Raw genomic sequence first — 22,888 nt, 5'->3', positions numbered from 1 at the left:
TGCAAAACTGCCCCTACAGGTCCCTGATCCTCTCGCCATGTGTCCATTCTCTTTAATGCCCAGAGGTCCTACGTAAAGATGAGAGTCCCTATAAATGGTGAGTGACACTGTTTATTTATAGCAGCTATTTTCAAGCCTCAGCTTAGTTTTTAACCCAACCCTGGGGGGAAAGTGCAGAGCTCCTAGGTATTGCTGTCCAGCCCCAGCCAAAGCTGTTTAACATTGGGCCAGCTGTCTTTAGTTCAGGCTACTGTCAGATGTATCCTGACAGAGACAAACAATACGTGATCTTGGAGTGGTTAAATTGTGGTTAGATCCAATAATGCTGCATTGTGGAGCTGAGTAAGAAATAGATTTGCAAACACTGGGCACGATAGGGAATAAGGATGGCTCAGACCTCAGGCCCCCTAAAAGATGTTGCTGCTTATAATTAACTCATGGGTCCCACCACTGACTTTACATGAGAACTGGGCCAAGTTCCTTATATCTTGGTTTCTTAGGTGTTCTAGCACAGGGAGACTACAATTCCTGAATTATCTATATAAATGGCTAGAACTTAAAGGTTTATATGTGGATGGTGGCAGAAGTCAAGGTTAAAACAAACTTGGGGGGTGGATTTACAGGGTACAAATCAGGGTCTGAAAAACTGTTTCAGCCAATGTGGTTTATTGAAGGTAATTTTCTTCAGAAAGATGTACTGTATTTTATTTTTCCAAGGATGCTAATACATGGTTAGCTACTCCATCTTTCCTTCCATTTTCTATTTTCCCCGTGGGTTTCTGAGAGAAGTTCATCTCAGAATGAAACTGCAAGTTACTTCTAACTAGTTCTTGCTTGTGTGTTTTCTAGGCAGGCATTTTAAAAACAGAGCTTGCCAGAAAAGCAGTGAAAGTTTCAGGCACTGGTTTGAAATCAATAATGTATATTTCTTAAATAACCATTTTTTCTCACTCAGAGAAAAATGTGTGAATTAGGGGATTGGGTTTGAAATAACCCAAAAACTGATAGCAACCTGGAAAGCATCATGTTAGGAGAAAACTGAGGAGCAGTATGATTGTAATTAGCAAAATGGCCAGATTCAGAATAACACCTCAAAGAGGCTGCCCTGTTTAGCCAGACTCAGTGTTCTTTTCACTAATGAACACAGGCCTGTCTTAACTCTGTTACTTTGCAGCACTGACCAGTTCTTCTGGGTTGAACACTGTGAATGAGGCAGGCTGGGGGAGATGTGTCTTTTCTTCTGATCTACAATAGGGACATGTCAACCAGGATGTTTTGGGCTATAGGAAAATTGTGATAAGCAGAATTCTAATGATGTGCCCCACCAAGACTTCTACCCCCTAATTATTCAATCAAATACTAATATAGTTATAGGTGTGAAGAGGCATCGTAGATGTAGCTTTGTTTCTAACACAACTGACCTTGCTGGATTATCCAGGTTATCCAGGCAGGCCCGATGTGATCCCATGAGCCCTTAAAGTCAGGAGGCAGAAGAGTCAGTAAGAGAGATGAGGCAGAAGAGGAGGCCTGGGGAATCTGAAGTGTGAGAAGAACTCAATCTGCCTTTGTTGGCTTTGAGGATGAGAAAGAGTTGGCTGTAAGCCAAGGAGTGCAGGCAGCCTCTAGAAGCAAAGTGTGACTCCCTAGTGAAGGGACAGGGATCTCAGTCCCAACAGAGTATAGAAATTAATCCGGCCAATAACCTGAATGATCTTAGAAGCCGATTCTTCTGCAGGGCCCCTGGAAAGGAGGGCAGCTCTGCCAACACTTTGATTTTGTCCTGTGACATGGGAACCAGCAAAGCCACACTGTGTCCAGACTTCTGACTCACAGACACTGCGCTAATAAATAGGTGTTGTTTTAAGCAGTTAAATTTGTGGTAATTTCTTTGACAGCAAAAAAAAAAAAGACTAATATAAAACAGCTAAAAATGGCAAAACCCCTAGATAAATTAATTTTCTAATTAATGGTTAATAGATAGCTACACAATAATAGGATCAGAGTTAAGGAAGGCCTTAGGTTGACTAATTCTGTAGCACAATGACATCATCAAGATCTGGGCTTGTTTCCACTTCTCTTTTCTGCCAACTTTAGTGTTCGCTTCATCCTCAGACGTGTAATGAATGAGAAGGCTGCAGCAGTTCTGTGCATTGCACCAAACACCAAAACATCTAGATTAAGAAAAGAGATCCTTTCTTTCGTGCTTTTTCTTTATGAGTGAAGAAGTCCATCACATGAACGCTGGTCTGTGCCAGAGTCTCCTTGCTGTTACCCTATACCCACCTTCCCCTTCTTCCTAAATAGCAGCACCTAGATTTTTAGCTGGACACTGACTGCCCAGAATAAAGATTTTTATGACTAGGCTTGGTCATGTGCCTGAGTTCTAACCTCTGGGATGTAAGAAGAGTTGGGAAGTAACTTTAAAGGCAGGGACATGCTCTCTTCCACCCTTTCTTCCTGTTTGCTGGTTGGCTGGAAGTTGCCTATAAATGGCTGGAGTTCCACTGATGATCTTGGAGCATACAGGGACTTTGGGAATGGAAGGCATGTGTGGTGGAGCAGTAAGATAGAAGAAATGTCATACTAGGTCTAGGTGATGACCTTCAGACTCCTTGAACATGTTTAAGGTTTGTGTTAATTGTAGTTGAATCCAGTCCCAAGTAATGTGCTCTTCTAGTTTCTGTGATTGGTTATAGGTCTGACAAAGGGGTAGAGTGACCACGATCAGTTGAGGCTACTTTTCCAGGCTGCAATGGATGCTGGGTGTCCACCTATTTTCTGCTCTAGAAGGTCAGTGGACTATATCAAGAAGGTAAATCATAGGTGAATACTCTTGTTCTTAAGGGATCTCTCTATCAAGGGATGATACATTGTAGGCTCTGGGATAAATTGTTTTTATAGTCCCATATAAAAGGATTGTATATCCCAAAGGAAACTTGCTGGAGAACATTACTGTTTCTTATAGACTGGTCAAGCTGGGAACCTCATTAGCTAGACATTAAAATGTGCATATATTGTGCCGTAGCTTGGGTTTTCTCAGAAACTGACTTAGTGATAGAATTCACATGCAAGCAGTCAGTTTGTGAGGTGCAAGGGACCAGCCTCAGGGGAAGGGGATATGCGAGACTTGAAGGGAAGGAAGCTGAGAAAGAGTGTGTTGTCAAGCCAATTAGCATCAAGGGCACTGGAACTGGGACATAGCAAGTCCCTGCCTCTGAGTTATTCCACCTGAGTTTCCTCTCAGGGCATGGTGAGCTAAGAATACATCTACTGCCAGCACTCACTGGTTGCAAGCTGCTCTATGCATTTGGGTTGGAGAGTGTGGTTTGGAAGAAAGCCCTCAGGTGGAGAGATCAGATGCCTGCACAACAGAGTTTATGGCTCTAACAGCTTCTGCAATGTGGTATGTACATTCAAAGGGGGTTATTTACATGCCCGTCCAGTAGTACCTACCTTTGTATGTACCACTGAAAGTGGGGAATCAAACCAGGAATGAAGAGATGAATTATATCCTACCATGGAGAAATGTTTCAGAAACTACATAATTTTAAAGCAGAAAGGGACCTTAGAGGGAAACTAGTTCTATTTCTTCATGTTAGTAATGAAAAACTGAGGCCCCGCAGGCTGTCTTAGGGGCCACCCCAGGCCACCACCTCCCACGTGTCTTCTGACTTTGTGAAGCTCAGAATCAAAGTGAGGGATGGGCATGGGGACGTTTCTGCTCCCTCCAAATCCCCGATGAATTGCTTCTTCTCTTCTTTTATATGAACAATTGATTTTTTAAAAATTTTAGTGTAACTACAGTTTCAAGTCCCACTTTGCTCCAATTTAAACCACATGGACACTCCTATCCCCTTTTGACTTAGAAATTCCGGCATATTTCTTGGTCTAGAATTCCTGAATTATTTTCTAGTCTGGTTAAGAAGAAAATAGGAAGTGGCTTAGGTTAAATAAATAAACAGAAATAACTCTTTTGAAGTTACTTAGACATTAAATGGCATTTGAAAACTGATGAGAAAACTTTCAAGGAAGAAAAAGGCAAAAGCTAGTTTATACCCGAAGAGGAATTTATTCTGTTGAGTTGACGGTATGTTGGCAGACATCTCAAAACATGGAAGTGATGTCTGGGTTTCTGGTTTTGAAAGGTTCAAAATCTTGTCCACATAGGCAGGGTTTTCCCATGTGCAGTGGTACAAGTTGGTCTGGTAGTACTTTCTTGTTTTTGATAACAAAGTGATGATAACACCTCACTTGAACACAAGCTTAACTCATCATCAAGAATGCTGCCTAAGTTTGACTTTTAACTGGGTCCTTGTGAGGTGGGTCAGGCCAATTGATATTATTATCCCCATTTCAGAGACTGAGAGGAAATGAGGGCCTGAAGATACCTGGCCCAGTACTGGGAGCTGGTGTGGCAGCCAGGGCTCTGCTTACAAGAGAGTGCTCGAAGTGCCAGCTAGTTGGCACTTTAACTCAAATAATCCCAGAGATGCTGTTTTTATGCCTGCATGCATAGCCTTGATCTCAGCAAGGCAAACTTGTGATTCTGTCTAAGACTATCTTATTGCTAACCCAAGGCAAGGACATGGGTCAGTGCATCTTTTGAGAACTCTTTTGATTATTCTATTCTATTTACTTATTAATTTTAAAATTAAGAAATTGTGTGACTTTGGAATTCTATAGACTTGGGATCTGCTAATTACTCAAGAAGCGATTTGCAAGATCTATAAAATGAGGTCTCTGTGACAATAATGTATGTTTAGCTATGCAAACCATTTAGCATCATGCTTGAATACTGCATGTCCTAAGCATGGCATGTCCTGTCAGTTCAGTCTTCAAAACACTGTATCTAGAATTCAACCACTTTTACCTCCTCCCACCTCAAAGGCATCGTTGTTCCTCACTTGTAGTGACAGCTCCTATCTAAACTATGTTCCCACCTCTTCCTTTCCTTCATTTATTGTCATCATAGAGGGCAGAGTGAATCCTTAAAAATTCTAGTTGAATTATGAAGAAACTCAAAGCCCTCCAGGGGCTTCCCATCCCACCCAAGTCCAAAGTCCTCACTGTTGCTTGCAGAGCCCTAAATGATCTGTCCCTTAGCTATCTCTGCCATATCTTCTCTTCCCATCCCATCTTTCTCTGTTCCAGATGCTCTGACTTTGCCATTCGTCAAGCTGAGCAAGTTCCTGCCTCAGCCTATCTGCACTTAGTGTTCTTTCTTCTTGACAAAAGTTTTCTTCAGATTTACTACCTTGTTCCCTCCCCCACTTCCTTTGGGTTTCAGCTTGGATATTACATTACCCATCACCTTCCCAACCTCTTATATTTCAATGTATAATATATATATACATTATGTAATTATATTTATGTATATATTTCAATGTATATACATAAATATATATTTACATTAAAAATATATAATTTTTTACTTGTTTGGGAGAGGCACAGACACTCAGTCCATAGCAGGCATTAAAAAAATGATTTGAAGCTCTGGCTGGCATAGCTCAGTGGGTTGAGCATGGGCTGTGAACCAAAGTGTCACAGGTTTGATTCCCAGTCAGGGTACATGCTTGGGTTGCAGGCCATGACCCCCAGCAACCGCACATTGATGTTTCTCTCTCTCTCTCTATCTCCCTCCCTTCCCTCTCTAAAAATAAATACATAATTTAAAAAATGATTTGAGAGAGAGGAACAGAAGGAGGGAGGGAGACAGAGAGAAACATTGATGTCAGAAAGGAACATGTATTGGCTGCCTCCCACACGTGCCTTGGACGTGGATCAAACCCACAACCCAGGTATGTTCCCTGACTGGGAATCAAACCCGAAACCTTTTGGTGCATGGATGATTCTGTAACCAATGGAGCCACCTGGCCAGGGCTGTTCTGTCAATGTTTAAAATGGATAGTAAATTGTAATAGAAAGAATAGGTAACATTTATTGAAGTCTTGCTATGTGCCGTGAATTTTACTTTCCTTTGCAGGTGGTCATCTATCTCCTCAGTGTATTCTGTCACCTGCAATAGATCTTAGCTCAGATGATGCCTCCAACAAGAAACCTTTTATTAGTCAAGCCAGAAGTGATTCTTCAATCCTCTGTGTTCTCCCGGTGATCAATTTGTACCATTCATTTTACCCTTGTGTTTGTAGAGTTTTTAATAAATATCTCCTCTGGCCCTGACTGGTGTGGTTCAGTGGGTTGGGCATGGTCCCGCAAACCAAAAGGCCACTAGTTTGATTCCTGGTCAGGACACATGGCTGGGTTCTTGGCCAGGCCGCCCACACACATCAATGTTTCCCTCCCACTCTTTCTCCCTCCCTTTCCCTCTCTCCAAAAGTAAATAAATAAAATCTTAAAAAATAAGTATCTTCTCTTAAATATACCAAGACATTTGATGACAGAGACCATATCCAATACAACTTTATATAATGTACAATTTGTAGGGCAACCTCACATTTTATAACCCACTTCAGATGCTCAGAAAAAGTCATATATGCTCTTTCGAGTTGTATAAATGAACTCACATGAATAGATCATTGTGATTTAGGATCATAGATTTCAGAACCTGACATCTCAGAGATAGTACCTGAAAGATAGTACATTCAAGACAAAATTAGGTAAAGAGAAAAATGAAAATATTAAGGTACAAAAGTCAAACAAATACATCATTATGAGACTATATGAGTATAACTTTGAATTATAGTTATACTATACTATACTATACTATAGTTATGTAGAGTTATCCCTATGGACCCATGGGTCCATCTAATATAAATATTATAAACTTAAATATTTATGAAGAGTCCTGGGAGAAACAGAAGTCATTTCTTCTAAATTCTCTATAGTTAATCCTACATTTCTTTACTTATCGGCCCCATAATTCGTTTACTATGTCCTAGAAAAACTAGTAACAAAATATTTTTCCTAGTTATGTTATTTTCCAAAATACATTATAGAGAAGAACACTTTTGGGCACTGTAGTTTCCTTTTGGGCTATCAGAGCAGCTCTATATTCAGGTAATTTTCTGTGGTCAAAAAAGCCTTGCACACTGAGCTGAATCCTCAGGGAGACCCTCCCTGCATACAGAATGTAAAAAATAAACAAACAAAAAAATCAAAACCTCCCAAACTCTTCCTTTTGGGTTGCTAGGTTTAGCAAATAAAAATACAAACCACTAAATTAAATTTGAATTTTAGATAGACAACAAACAGCACTTTAGAAATGTCTCATGCAATGTCTGGGACATACATATGCTAACACATTATTCATTACTTATTTGAAATTCAAATTTAATTGGGTGTCCTGCAATTTATCTGGCAACCCTACCTCCATAGACACTGTCGTGGTAGCCTGTTTTACTGTCTCCATGGGACTTTTCACTATCAGAAATTGTGTCTGTTCTGACTCTCCCCCTGGAATAGGAGCTCCGTGAGGGTAGGGCCCTCTTTCCCTTGTTAAACAGCTGCATCCCCATAGCCTATTGGTACTGCCTGCATAGTAGGCACTCTCAATAAATATTTAAGTATTTGTTATTTAAATGTAAGAAACAGAAAAATTAAAGGCTTAGAGAGTTTGGTAACACGTCGATGGCATACTGCTAGCTAAACGACATTTGAATCAGCGCGGTGCAAAAAAGCTCGGGGACCTCTTCCATGTTTTCCACCTTTAGGGGTGCAGAGGGCAGTGGAAGAGGGTAGAGGATCTCTTAGAATTAGAAGACCCTGGGATGAATAGGTCTGGGGAGAAGCAACGTCTGAACGAACTAAAAAGCCTTTTCCATTTGCCTTGGCAATGAGGCAAATGAAGTAACCACAGGAAAATGCAACTGAGTGAAAAGAGCGAGATTCTCTGCCTTTCGAATGGGGTCAGAGGCAGTGTGCATCCTCCACCTCGTCGTCCACTGTCAACTCCTGCAATTTGAAGGCTGGCCTTGTAGTCAGACTTCGGGAATCTCTAGACCCTGATTGTAAGAGAAACTACCAGTGCATATATAAATAAAGAGAGGGGAGGCGTGGATTGAGATGAAGTCAATACAGAACTCTGGTTTTGGACCCAGGGCGCGTAACGGGGCGGGGGCAGCGGTGTTTAGTCCCAGAACTGAATCGGGTTCGTTTCTCCACGAGGACGTTCGGCGCCCCACAGGACCCACCACCGAAGGCGCGTGATCTCCACTCTAGCTCACTTCATCAGACACAGACGATCGCTGGCGGGCGTGTCTAGTGGCGGCCCAGAGCCGGCTGCCTGGGGAACTGTGGCCGGATTCTAGGAAGCAAGCTGGCTCCGATCCCTACCCAGCTCCACCCGGCTCTGGTCCGCCTGTCATCCCACCTAGGAGCTGGAGGATGGTCCAGGGGAGCTTCTGTGGGGCTGCTGGTCCGGGGTGTCTTCAGCTCGACCTTCCCAGTTGTGTGAGTCGCGAGTGGGTCCAGTTTAGAGGCAGCCTTCCCAGCCGCTGACAGGTGCTGCCCGTAGGGCGCCGTGTGCGGTCCCTGGTGCAGCTGGACTCGTACGCCCGGGTGAGCGTAGCTTCTGAGCTCGGAACCAGCAAGGAGAGGGAGGCAGGGCGCGGCCTGGGGGACTCCAGTGGACTGGAGCCCTGGAGGTCGAAGCTAGAAACTTTGCAGGCTCGGCTGCAGGGATTCAGCGCCAGCGCCGGCCCACCCCAGCAGGTGCGGGAAGAAGAGGCGGCGCCCGAGTCCCGCCGCCGGAGAACCGCGGCAGGAGCGTCTGTCCCCAGGGCTGGCCTGAAGCCGCCGGGCACTGCCTGCTTCTGCTGCTGCGCCCCCCGCCGCCGCCGCCGCCGCCACCGCGGGGCTCCGGGAGGGGGCGCAGCCAGGGAGGGTGGTGGGGGAGGAGGAGGAGAGAAGAGGAGGAGCAGGGGGTGGAGGATGGAGCCCCGGGCAGCAGCGGAGGGCTCACCGGAGCCGGCAGCGTCCTCCTCTTTCCAGGCCCGGCTCTGGAAGAACTTGCAGCTGGGGGTGGCCAAGAGTAAGGGCAGTGGCAGCAGCGGGCGTGCAGGGGGCCAGGAGCGACGCCCTGCGGCCACCCCGTCGCCCTCTCCGCCTCCCCCAGGTGGCAGGCGGGAAGCACTGGCCGGCGTCGGGGGCACGGGCAGTAAGTGGATTGGCTTCAAGAAACGGAAGCAAGTGTTGGACCGCGTCTTCTCCTCCTCCCAGCCCAACCTGTGCTGCTCCTCGACAGAGGCTCTTGAGCCGGGCGGTCCCGGCAGAGCCGAGCAGGGTTCTACGCTGCGCCGCCGGATTCGTGAGCATTTGCTCCCCGCGGGAAAGGGGTCCGCTGCGGCTGCGGGAGCAGGCGGAGGGACGCCTCCTGGCGGACGCTCCCCAGACTCAGCTCCCTCTTCGTCCTCCGCTTCGTCTTCCCTGTCCTCATCTCCCCAGCCACCCCCGAGGGGCGATCGTGCCCGAGATGAGGGTGCACGGCGTCGGGGTACCGCGGCACTCTTATGCCATCAGAAGAGTTCCTCCTTGCCGGGCACCACTAACCTGGAGCAGCTTCTGGAGCCGCCTCCGCCTCCTGCAGAGCCAGCGCAGAGCACCGCTAAGCGAATGCCGGAGAAGGGCGTGGAGCGCGGCAGTAGCCAGGTGAGTAGCGGTGCCGGGGGCCACGCCTCCAGCTTTGGGCAAACTAGAAGTGGTGGGTGGGTAAGGGGCGCGGGCGCAAGCCGGGTGCGGATGCTACCAAGTAAAACAAACAGTGGAAAGAAAAAAACATCCAGCTCCTGCTTAGTAAAGATAAGACTTGTACCCTGGCTTGACTTTTGACATAAATAGCTTTATGAGTTGCCAATGAAAGTGGGAGTATTAATGGTAGCCACAGAGGACAGGAATGAAGTTAGGTATAATTTAGGATAGTTTTTGGAGGTGACCTAGGACTCTCCACTATGCTTCAACCTTGTCCAAAGAAAAACAAACCCAACAACGTAAAAAGACTACAACCCTGTATGATGGTGATGTGGAGAGGCTAGCATTTGAAACACATGGTTTGCAGGGAGGAATAGAAGTGCGGAGAGGTGACTTAGTGGTAAACCTGAGGTAATCGCTCGGAGAAAAGCCTTAAAGCAGAAGTCTGCGGATTTACCCACACAACCTTCTTAAAACTTCCTGCAGCAGGGGGATCAGCGCTCAACAGGCGGGCAGCTTGAACGTCTCATCAGAGTTAGTCAAATGTGTTCCTATGGCCTTTTCTAAGATTTAATAGTCATCCGAAGCGTTTGCGTTTCAAGTATGCTGCTTTTTACATGATGTTGCCTCTGATCGCACAAGTTTGGTCAGACAAGAATCAGGTAAAAATGTACAAGTAAGGTCCCTAAGGCGTTCCACTGAGTGGCTGCTTTTACTCCCTCGATTTTGTAGAGGGGAGGCTCTCCTCTTGTAAATGTTTATCAGCTCGAGTTAGTGTTAGCAAATGCTTTGAACGTTCCATTCTGCCAGGGACCTACAGAACTCTTTCCTTTCAATATATCTTAGCTTACTTAAACTCATTATTTTGACTCTGAATTATTTTTAGATTAATGACATGTACATTCAAACTTTATTTAGATTAGAGCTGCAATGAACATAGGCCACGTTTTGAAAGATATGAGAATAGATGTGTCTTCAGTTGAAAGTTTTTATTGCTTATCAGTATAGTTTCAGAAAATAAAGTGGAATATGAGTGTTTTATTGTGTAATAAACACATTTGATTGCAGCAACCTGATGTTACTGATGTTGCTGATGTTCGAGGAACCACCTGATGTTCTGTTGTAGTTATTCTCAGAAGAGTAGGTAGAGATGTTATCGACAGGAAGGCTAAATAAACCTACCTTTCCCTTCACCTTGCAAGATAATTTAATAGACTGTTTCTGGTTCCAAAAGTAAAGTAAAAAGTCATTTTAAAAGGATGTTTTAAATTCAGTATAGATGAGTACTATGTATTTAACGTGTATTTATTTTAGAGTGCATATATAATCCTAATTATAAGAATTTTAGAGTGGGGTACTGTTTACATGTGTTTTTATGGACTTTTGCAATCAAGAATAATAAAACAAATAATAATTGAATTATTTTGGGTGGTAGATATATTACTGCAAATGTTAACTTACTAAATTACTTTGCAGTTCACTGAAGCAAAACATTTTCAAAGCAAAAGCAGAGAATTCTGAATTGATCTTTATGTTTATTTTTACTAAAAAGCTTTCAGGCACCATCAGTTTTTACTTAAAAATATTGCTGTGTAAATATGAATTCTGTATTCAAAAGACCTAAATCAATTTTGGACAAGTCACTAAACTAACATTATTTTGTGTGCCTTCACCCAGAATGCTGGGCACTTTGTAGCCTTGCATGTTTTAATCCTCAGAGCAATCCTACAGGACAGAAGTTCTTGTTGCCATTGTTATGGGTTAGGAAACCAATGCTCAAAGAAATTAAAATAGCCTTTCCAGGGTCACATGGTTAATAAATGCCAGGGGTTTTATAGTTGTCATTCTCCAGCATCCTTTTCCATGACAACTTTTAGAACGTACTATGTTTCTCAGATGACTTCCGTCAGTCTTATTGACTAATACTTGTGAATTTACATTCATTATGGGCTTTCTTACTTTCTTCTCCATCCCTAGAATCAGTTCTATGATGGATTAGCTATATTAATCTGGTTTTTGTTCTCTGTGATTGATTGTTGCATATCTATTATATCACATTTACAAATGACATAATTAATCATTCCTTCTATAGTTTTAAAGAAGCTTTTCATTATAAAGAACTAGCATTTCAGTGAAGACACAGGAGGAATAAAAAAGCTAAAATATCTTTCTAAGAATAAGTGAAAGATGGGTGGGGTGTAGGCAGAACAGTAAACCCTGAGGGGCTTGTCCCATGCTGGACACAGTTCCAGGGTGAGGCACCATTGTTGCTCCCAACATCTCCTGCTAATGGAGCCTTGTTCCCTGAGAAACAGACAGTTTTCTCTGTTATTAGTCAGAAATCCAAGTCTCTGTCACCTTTCGTACCAATGCAGAAGAGGGTATTCCTCAGTCCTCTCTAAATACTTCTCTGTCTTACTCAAAGGAGCCTGAGCGCCTCTCTGAGTGGGGAAGAGGAAGAAATGGAGTTGGAGAGTTTGCTAAGGTGTCCAGGAATAAGCGTAGCTCTGCAGCGCCCTTCTAAGTGCCCTGCACATCTCAGAGTTCTTTCCTGGCTCTCCCAGCACCTCATCTGCAAAAATACTTGGGCATGGGGATAGAGTGTGTAGCACATGTAGATTTCAGTTTTATTCACAGTTCACAGGGACAGATGGGAACACGTGAAAGAAAATACAATAAAAGCATTAAATTCATCTCCAGATTGCCTAGATAAAAAGAACTTTGTTTCAAGGAAGAAAGAAAATTTGTTGCAAAAAAAAAAAACAAGTCAAATTGCTCAGTTTTTCTCGTGTTCCCTGCTTGATCCTGGCACCAGCCACATTCTCCCAAACACTCCCCACTTCTCCATCCCCCAGCCCATCATGAGGCCCCAACAACATATGTGCACATACTCTGACACTGGGTAGAGATGTTAAGCAAAAGCCAAAAATCAAATTGGGTTGCTGGGGAAAGAGATTTGGAAGTCACGATGAACGGTGATTAAAACTGAACAAACGACCTCCCCTGCCCCTGCCAGCCCTCTAGCGGTTATGTTTTCTTTAGTCAAATATACCTTCGAAACATAATAATGCACTTGAGAATGTCTTGCACATTAAGTAATATGCATTATTTAAAATAATATGCTTTGAAAAAAACAAGAAAGACATCCCACTGATTCTTGTTCACGTGTTGGGCCATATTGTCACACCAGATGCATTTCATTTTCTGCTGCACAGTTGGGAAAGATGCTGTCTCAATTTGTGTGCGTATCAAAAATATGCCAATTTTATGTGTTCTGTCTTGACAAGTTACTAAAATTATATTTTGCTAGAATCAGAAAGTCAGTATTTTAGGATGAAGAGTGAGAGATGAACATATTGCATTCTTCAGTGTCTTAACAAAAAAGCTTGTAGTGTTCATGAATGTTAAACTTTTACTGTTTTTCTTTTAGATTCATTTTGTTAAAATTATCTTCATAAAGAAGTAACAATTTTTTTTTAAAGTGGGTAAATTGCCCTGGCCAGTGTGGTTCAGTTCATTGGGCATCATCCTGCAAACCAAAAGGTCACAGGTGGGATTCCTCGTCCGGGAATACGTCTGGGTTGCATGTTCGGTGTGCTGGGCAGCCAATCAGCATTTCTCTCCCACATCGTTGTCTCTTGCCCTCTCTTTCTCCCTCCCTTCCCCTCTCTCTAAAATCAAAAATAAAAATATTTTTTAAAATGGGTAAATTATTTAAGGTATGATAGAAATGTTTCAAAGCATAGTAACAGGAATATTCATTCATTGGGATGAAATTCCTGAAACACATCTGTATGCTCTGACAAAAAGTGGACAAATATTTTCTAAAATTAAGTCTATATGTGAAATGCATCTTGCTTTTTTAGTTGTCTCCCCCTTTAAAGGAAGTATTTTCAAAACCTATTTAAAAAGGTGATTTGAGTTAATTTTTGCTGTCTAGTTTTCAAGTGTCTTTAATATTGCTTCAAGGAACATAACTTCATCTTGGGGAGGCACAGATTTAAAAAGCATACCTAACAGAAATGACTAAAACCATTAAAAACTCTAATCACAAAAATGCCTAAAAGTACCATTAGTAGCTTTTTCAGAGTGCGTGTGTGCTGGGGGTGGGGTAGGACATTGGAGAGCAGGGTGTGAAGTGAAGTTTGATGTGTGATAGCGCTCTTGAAAAATACTGGCATCTTCAGGTCATTCTGGGAGGGAGAGGTTTGCTTTGGAGTGGAATCATTCCCTGTAACCTTTGGTTTCTATCCTGTGTATCCAGCAGATCTGAGTAGAGCTGTAAATTTTGTATAAATGGAAGTGCTGTAACACAGATATTGTATGAGACTGACTTGAAACAAAGCTCAGTACACATTAGCAGTTGCTGTTGTGATTATTATTGAATGGTACATTAAAGTTTTGCCACCATCACATATGACAGGTGATGAAAAAATCAATAGGGAGCTTCGATGGTCCTTTTCATTTAATTTAAGGTGTAAATTATTTTACTTGCTGTGGTGGCAAAAACAGCTCCAAATTAGCCAAGGCAGTACTGGTGACTCACAACTTCATGTGGTTAAAAAAAAAAAGTCATATTACTTTGCCAAGTATGTGCACATCATCACGGAAAAGTGAATAAATACTCTGAGGGATAAAACAGGATTAATAGATTTATAAAGAAAATAGAACAAACGTCTCCCCTTGTTTTCTTTTCCCCATTGTTTGGAATTAAGAGATGATTTTACAGAATTAAAGGTGAATAATATATCGTTGGTACTTCAGGAAACATGCAGTGTAATTTCTTTGCTCACGATAATGATCGCAATGGCTGCCAGCTCTAGCTGACGAAGAGTGTGCAGTGTTCCTGGACAGCAGGGTGAGCACTGACAAGATCTGCAGATTCAGAAGTTAGGGTTGTGTGTTTTTGTTGTCGTTGTTGATTCGTAGCTATTTACAGTATCATAGCAGACACCTTTTTGGATAAGCAGACATCAATTTTTTGAAGTCTGAAAGTTTTTGTTCTTTCTTTTTTTCTGGAGAACTTACTAAAAATTACATATTTCCCAGCATCAATAAGCCTAGCAACATAAATAAAACCTTTTTTTAATAAACAAGGATTATTGTTTGAATCCTATGGGCTTTAGGGGGTAATTTAATGTGAATGAAATAGGTATTTCCTATAGGTATTGTCCTGGAACTTTCTTTAGATAAGCTTGCTTGTTTTCCTAAAGTTACAGTATAAAGCATACCTATATTGGACACATTTAATTTTCTACTAAGTTAATTATTGAAAGGTGTGAGGCACCCTCCCTCGAGTCATTTTTTTCACTTGTCAAATAATCTTGACTGTATTTGTGAATTTTGATTTGTCAGCACCATTAAAACTACCACCTGTTTTCTTTCCTGCATGATTAACGCCATGCGCTGTTTGGATTTCCTTGGCACTATCAGCCTTTTCTTCACGTGGCTTTTTGTAAATCAGGTGGAGAAAGCAATGACTGCCCTTCAGCAACTCAAGGCTTTATGCGAACATATTTCCCCCTCCACTGTAACCAGTTTTTTATTAGAATTTCTTTTTACCAGTAGAATGTCAGGCCATGATTTTCCTAATGTCTCCAAATGTTTGTATTTAGCATTCATCTGAATGTAAGCAATGCGGAAAACTGTATTTTTCATATAATGAGATTTGAAAGCCCTCCATACTGCCTTCTTAAGAGAACAATTTTCCTGTAAAGTCTCTTTTGTGATATTTTATACCAGCCCATTTCCCATCCTCTTGGGTCCTAGCCAATATGGAAAATTACAACATATAATAGATAAGTGGACCTCTGGACATTTTAGGATCAATGCTTCCTCCTAATCCCACTGGTTTTATTCAGAGAGGCCCCTTCAGTATAAGTAATCTCACCCTATTTTGCTTAAGTCTTACCTAGCTACATCAGCACCGCCAGAGAAGAATTTGGCAAGCCTTGGTACAATTGACCTATTTAATCAGCATTGTAAATGGTTCAGGGAAGACCACTCAATAAATGGTTGCGGAATGAATGATGGTATGAATGGACGGGCCAGAGCTGTTTATAGATAAGGTTTCTGGAAAAGTTTCAAAATCACTTTGCAGCTGTGTAATGATGTTAATACCTTCTTTTTCTGAGTCTTTTTAAGCCTGGCAGATGTGCTTGACATCCCCTTCTTCTCCCAGCTGGTAGCTTGCCTTTTCTCAGCTTGTTCTTTCATTCTGGGTCATGTCTGCAGGCACGGAGGGAGGACCTGACACCAGCTAAAGGCTGCCATACTGTGCTCATGTGAAGGATGGAGAAGTGGTTTCTGTTTTCAAGGTCTCTGGCTCAGGGATGCATTTCTCAGAGCTGGTCTCTGACTGCTGTTATCTGCTTTTGCACCCAAGTCTCCTTGTCTGGCCTCTGACATTGTGCCTTCACATCCAGAGAACCCACTGACATATCCTCACTTTTATGATCTCTGAGTCTTAAACTCTGCTCTGGAATCTTAGCTCAAGATTGTACTTTCCTGCCAGCTTCATGGCCACTTTTCTTCCAACCTGTTTCCTTGCAATAGATTGAAATCCCAACCTTGATCAAGAATCCTGCCCTCACTGGCCTGGTTCATTCTGCCACCTCCTGAGTGCCAAGGGTGTGTACTGGGGTTTAGAGACTTAGCCAGTTGCTTTTCAAAGTGAGGCAGATCTCCTGTCTTATACAGAGACCATTTATAAAAACACCAAAGCCTCTCTCCAGAAAATCTACTTTGCTGGCCTACTGCATTCCTCCTATCAGGGGTGTTTCTTCCCCTGGGGCACTCACTGGACTAGAGCTGATCTTTTCACTGAGCACCATTCACTTTCCCTATGTCCACACTCCCTTCTCTCCTATTTTTAAAGCTCTCACTACACCTGCTCTTTAAGATCACCACCCTTTTCCTTAATACCACCTGCTTTCTTCTTTCTCCGTAATGTCTGTCTCTCCACTTGCAAGACTATTTTTTGCATCCAGAGCTGTGCTGTCCTTCAGGGCAGCCACTGGCCACATAAGGCTAATGACGGTGGAAATTGTGCCACAAGAATGAAAATCACACTGGGTTTTGAAGCCTTAGCATAAAGAAAAGAAAGTAAAATATTCAGTTAATTACTATTTTTATATAATATGTGCATGTTGAAATACTACTTTGGATACAATGTATTAAATAAAATATTATTAAAGTTAATTTCATCTATTCCTTTTCATTTTTTAAAAAAGTTCGGCTACTAGACAATTTAAAATTATGTATGTGGCTCACATTTTTATTTTTATTGAACAGCACTGACTTAAAGCCAGCGTTTACACTCATTGCTCAGCCATCAGGGTAAAGAAACTGAGCAACGAGGGTTGGGTGGGGCCCGTGGTGAAGCAGGGGGCCCTTGGCCCTTCGAAGGGGCAGTTGCTTCTCACCTCCAGCTGGTCACCGTCACACAGTGAAGAAGCAGTGTTGCCAGAGTGTCTGCATTCTTTGGTAGAAGCCAGAAATCTGGGATTTTGTGTGAAGACTCCAGAATCTTGAATTTTTGACAAATAATTTATATTTTTAAGAACACCACACAGGCTAAATATGATGTATGTCTAGACTGTATCTAGCTCTCAGTTCCACCTTCTGACAGAAAGCTCATGTCTGATCTCTCCTCTCCTCTCCCACTGCCAAGAATATGTTGTTTGCGATGTGATGCCGTTACAAAATAACTAAGCCAGGAGTGGTGGGAGGGAATCTGGAGTGCAGTGGTTGAGGGGGGTGTGGGAAGAGGAGGTGGGGATGGAGAGAGGGCCACTGCAGTCTGGCTCTCTCCAGGGGATAAAAGAAAGTGGTAGTAGGAGAGTGAGAAGAACAATGTTGAGATGGGATCAGGGGAAGGTTTTTAATTTAGTTTAGTTTTTTTTTTTTTTTAAATGAATAGCACCTGAGTGGGTTGATGAGTAGAGTGTGTAGAGAAGTAGTTGAAGTTAAAGGGGGAAATGGGGATACTCAATGGAATGAGGTCCCTAAGGATGTGTATGGGGGTCGGTAAGGATGTGTAAAGGGTGGTGATCCTAGAGACCAGGGGAAGTGGTAGCCTTAGCCTGAAGGTTGATGCAGGTACGCCACAGGTTTGGCGGCAGCAATTTGAGGGTGTTTCCACCTGATGGCCTCTGTGTTGTTTCAAAGTGTGGTCAGGGTTTAGATACAGGAGGAAGGGGGAAAGAATCTGGCCACAGGCACAGAAATGAATAAGTGCCCTGTGTATTCAGGAAGTGGGGAGTCAGCATTGGGATGAGACCTAGGGTGTGGACAGGGGGAGAGTGGGAAATAAAGGTGTGAATGAAAGCATGCCAGACTGAGCGTTGTATGTAGGCTATCTACAGGGCAGCAGTAGGGACCCCTGGTGGCGTTTGAGCAGGGGAGACAGGGTCAAGTGAGCCTTCGGAGGCTCAAGTTGGCGGCAGAGGCAGGAGGCCACGCTAAGCCCACAACAGTCCCTGAGAGCAGGGCAGTGACCTGGCCTGGGGCCTGAGAAGATGGAAAGATTGGAAAGACCAGCCCGTGGCTGAACCTTCAGGGAAAGAAAAAGTGGAAGGAATTGGTCAGAGCACGCTTTTCCTTTTCCTTTTGCCTTTGATCTGTTTTGGTTCTGTTCAGAAGTGCTTTCATTGCAAGGTCTTTTCCTTGGAGAGGGAGAAGGAGAGGGAGGGTTGAGTTTTGAATTTACAGGCATTTCAGAATGGTTGAGGGTGCCAGGCTCCTGAGTGGCATGTTGTCCTTCATTTACTTTAAAAAGCTCATATTCGTTACAGTTATTTTGTATTCTCCCTGAATAAAATAGTTCTTTTTCTGTGCAGCATTAGGACCTGAAAATAGTGAGTGTTACTACAGTGCCAAAGAAAAGCAAAACATGTTTGTCAGTTAAAAAAAATCAGGTAAAGCAGGAGAACCTCCTACATTTCCCTGTAACATAGACACTTATGGTTCCTGATATCAGAGTGGCTGCATATTTGAAGAAATAGTTATAATGAAAAAGTTTAGAATCCATGGACTCTGTTGGAAATCCTATTCTTCAGACAGTGTACTTCAAATGTGTTAAGTATGAACTCTCTCGGATGGAAGATTGGTTTGTATGGCAAATGATCAAGTTTTGAAGATTGCAAATAGATATTCTCAAAATAGAAACCATATTCTACCTATGCCTTTAAGCCATAGTTGACTCCTGTACTTTTATTGAAATGTAAAATAGCTTCTGATCAAAGAAAAGGCCAGCATTTGCAGTTGCCTTTGAAGAGTATTTTCAGCACAGCAGATTAGAAGTCTGAGTGTTTTCCAAAATATCTTTTGAGATTGAAATAGGTTTTGCAGACAAGTTCTGCGTTGCTCCAGAGCTGTCGCCAAATTTTGTGCTCCTTAGAGGTCAGAGCACCCTGAATCAGCACAGCACCACTGACCCCTGGCCCAGAGCAGACAGGGCTGCCCCTTCCCTTTCTCTTTCCTTTGTGTCCCTCTGTTTTTACAAGGAAGCTGGAGGTGAGGGACAGGGATCAGGTCCAGCTGAGATTGTGACCTCACCTGGTTCTCTCTGGCTTTCCTGGCATATATGCCAATTTAACCCATCAGTTCCAAGTAAAAAAGCATTTACTTAACCATATTGGTCATCAGCCCTCAACTCGTCTCTACTCCTTCTGGCTCCTCAGGCAGCGTCCATTTACTCTCTCCTCAGGCTGGTGCTTTTGTGACCTTCTAGCCTGCCCTGTGGGGGTCAGCTGAGCAAGACTGAGGGGAACAGGCAGATGGGAAAGAGTCCCCCGTTTTGCAGTTTCCCAGGCCCCAATCCCACAGCCTCTTTTCAAGGAAGAGAGACCTTTGTAAAGTGTTCTTACAGCTGTTCCTCTCCACCTGGCATTTTCACTTTCTCTGTCTTCAACGTTTTTCTTCCTGCGTGTATGCCAGAATGTGAGGTAGGGCTGTGTGGAACTGCCTGTGAAAGGATCTGCTGCATCTTGAGTGATCAGCCTAGTCAGCGTGTCTAACTCTGCCACAGGACTATCCAGGTGGTGTGTTATTTGGGCGGCTCTCTACTCTCTGCCCTCCTGCTACCTGCCTTTCAGCTATTTCACTGCTCTTTCTTTCTGAGAACAGGGGCAGGGAAAATAAAAAGTAAAAAAAAGAGAGTCAGGCATTTTTTTACTAGAGGCTTTTTTAAATTTTTAAAAATATTTTTATTTATTTTTAGAGAGGGAAGATAGGGAGAAAGAGAGAGAGAGAGACATCAATGTGTGGTTGCTGGGGGCCGTGGCCTGCAACCTAGGCATGTGCCCTGACTGGGAATTGAACCTGCAACACTGGTTCGCAGCCCACGCTCTACTAGAGGCTTTTATACATATATTTTTTGACATTCAAGTTGAAATAATTGGCTTCTCTGATGTTTTGACATTTTGTGTTGCTTTGGCATATGCTGTTCACACACACACACACACACACGGCCTTCACCAGGAATGGTTTATATGCATACCTGTATTTTTTTCACACACTTCATAGAGTCAAAGATAACTAGAATATCTCCAATATTTTTCTACTTCTAAAGTTAATCTGATAGGTCTAAATGTCAGTGATAGCATAATATTTGCAGGTGGTTTACATTTATCTAGTTTGCATGGCTGTGCCATAACCAACTCTGCCAAAGAGAAAAAAAAAACAATTAGACAGCTTTTGTGGTTGGTTTATGGTGGGGTGTGTTCTACAAAAGAGAATGAATAATCTGGCTTTGAATTTAAACTGATGTATAAGGAGAGCCTTTTCTTCAGTAGATTAATTCCTCTTCTTTAAGTATCCATCTTTTAGCCACCATGAAGAGAGGTCATTGAATTATTCACTTCATGTTTTGAAATCTAGCTGTCAGAATAATTAATATCTATCATTAGTATTTCCAAGGCTGGCCTGGCTTTACCATCACAAAATGATCCTTACAAATAAAAGAATAAATAGACCTTTTGGTAAGCTCTTTATTGACATAGTGCAGCTTTTTATTAGAGAAAAAGTGATACCTTTAGGATAATAAAGATGTATTCTCATAATCACAGGAAGCTCAGAAAGTGAGTAGGGAAACCGCATGCTTTAGGGGCAAATGGATCTGGGCAGCAGAGCTTTGGTGATGGCTGCTTAAAGAATGTGCTATTTCTGTTAATGTGTCTTAGTGGCTTTTTATTTTTTGAAAATAATTCCTTATACCATTTCATTTCTTTATTCATCCTCTTAATTGTATCTAGATTTCACCCTGAGTGGTTTATTCACAAGTGCCCATTTCATATTAAAATCTTTTTCTAGGAGTATCACTCCAATGAGTTTCAAGTGCTACACAAATTTTGTTTGCATTTGGTGTCAGAAATTGGTTATGTGAACTAGTTTGCATAAGTATCCATATGAACTTCTTCATAATGGTACTTATTGTGGTGGGGCTTGGCCTTTATTGTCTTGTCTTTGAATGAAGTTTTGTTAAATCACAATACACATGCCACCTTCTGACCTTGTATTGCATGCAGTAGGACATGCTTATGTGGTCCTCCTCAGCTCACTCTGTGCTGGGTTCTGTCTCTTTGCTCAATTGTATCATTTGACCCTGGACCTAAATAAAGCTAACCAGCAGGTGGGGCCATTTTAAAATGACATGTTAAAATTACTATTAACTGTAGTCAAACACACAGCACATTTATTGTATTGGCACTACAGTATTCTGTTTTCTATGTCTTAACTCACTAATTTATTACAACACTTTCTGAAGTGGGCTTATTACTGCTTGCATTTTCTAGATGAATACACTGAGCCACAGGAGATTCGGTGACTTGCCCATAGTCACACGTAAGTCTAGTTTGGATCCAGGTCCTGTGGCCCTTAAGCATGACAAAGGAAGGCTCTTTGAAGTAGGTTGTGCCTGAGAAGCCCAGCTGAGGGAAACAGAACCGCAAGGGAAAGTTTGGAATGCAGTTTGAAAGCCTCATCTTCTTCTCCATCTCAGTAGTGACATTATCTTTGCCTCTGCCATTTCCGTCCCCTCTTTCTTATTTCTGAAGGTTTTCTCATAACAAGTACATTTAATAAAAGCAGATTTAGCGTAACAGCAGATTTTGGTTTCAGGCCTAATCCTGGCTCTATTACTTATTTCTTACTTGTGGAAAGCCCTCCAACCTTTCTTTGAGAGCAACTTTCACATCTTAGTCCTGCTTTAAAAAATTCTTCCTCACCAAGTACCACCCCATTAGATCATCATCAGTATTTCTGTTACTGATTTTTTTATTAGAGACAACATGATATAAGTTACAACACCCTTGTAATTGTATATTTTCTATATTCTATAGCCTCATATCATTTCTGTCATTAATGCTTTCTTGTTCCATGAAAGCCATGGTATTAGGGGAAAGAAACAAAGTAGATCTCTCTTCTAGGTATTCTTCATATGGTGCCTTAAATAAGCTTTGTATAAGAGGCATTGGTCATTGCATTTATATCGGGAAAATTCTTTGGGAGATTAAGTCATTTGTCTGTAGTCCTGTTTCTGTCCATAGTAAGTGGCAGAGTTTGGTTGAAAGATGTCTGCTTTCTGCCAGGGGCATAATTTCTGGGGTACCCACTGCCTCACCAATGAGTGCCAGGTCTGTGACTATTGCCCAGACTAGTGATTCGTGGTTGAGTCTGGCATTTCTTCCACACCAGCCTTGCTGATGGGTCTGGGTATCTCCATGGTGGAGAGACACCTAGAAAAATGTATTATTATTAGTTGGAGAAAATATCTGGGAAGGTATAATGAAATGGGAATGGGTGAATTTTTTATTTGGGGGCTCAGTTTTGAGAGCTTATAATTGAATATTTTTCAGATCATTCTCCTTGTGAGTTCTATATATATGTCTTGACTTTCAATCACATTGTTAAATGCCTGTGAAAATTGGGATGGTAGTCTAGGTCCTCGATTTTAACCTTTTCTCATGGTATATATGAACTAATAAAGTTCTGCAGCACAGCAAAATATGTATTTTTTGCTGACCTGGTAAAAAATAGGTGTGATTTGATTCATTTAGGCTGGTCAGCTATTGTTATGTTGGCTGTTGTCATTTTCTAATTTGACAATCTAAAGGAAAAGAGATCAGTGTCCCCAATTAAATATCAAGTATTGCATGCTTTAAAAATTCTTGTGGCACACCAGTGTGCCTCTTGCACATACCTGTTCAAAATCGCTGGCCTGGGTGTTAAGACCTCTGGACAG

General features: G+C 42.3%; 1 protein-coding gene and 1 long non-coding RNA gene across 8 annotated transcripts in view; one reads left to right on the top strand and one right to left on the bottom strand.

Annotated features, from left to right (window-relative positions):
• Positions 1-443: 443 nt before the first annotated feature.
• LOC118499489 lies at positions 444-22,566 on the bottom strand. Its single transcript, XR_004901986.1, has 3 exons — positions 22,260-22,566; positions 5,766-5,769; positions 444-454 (listed from the first exon to the last, which is right to left on the bottom strand). It is a non-coding gene; the product is annotated as an uncharacterized LOC118499489 (long non-coding RNA).
• MCTP1 (multiple C2 and transmembrane domain containing 1) overlaps positions 8,851-22,888 on the top strand; it is a 471,427-nt gene continuing 457,389 nt past the window's right edge. For all 7 annotated transcript variants that reach the window (XM_036020549.1, XM_036020547.1, XM_036020545.1 and 4 more), the window contains exon 1: positions 8,851-9,606. In XM_036020549.1, the coding sequence (XP_035876442.1) occupies positions 8,890-9,606 (717 nt within the window). In that variant the 5' untranslated portion in view covers positions 8,851-8,889. The remainder of the gene's footprint in view (positions 9,607-22,888) is intronic.

The sequence above is a fragment of the Phyllostomus discolor genome, chromosome 3 (genome assembly GCF_004126475.2).
Source record: "Phyllostomus discolor isolate MPI-MPIP mPhyDis1 chromosome 3, mPhyDis1.pri.v3, whole genome shotgun sequence".
Lineage (NCBI taxonomy): Eukaryota > Metazoa > Chordata > Mammalia > Chiroptera > Phyllostomidae > Phyllostomus > Phyllostomus discolor.
The sequence above is the reverse complement of the archived record's forward strand: the minus strand, read 5'-3'. Positions and strand labels throughout refer to the sequence as shown.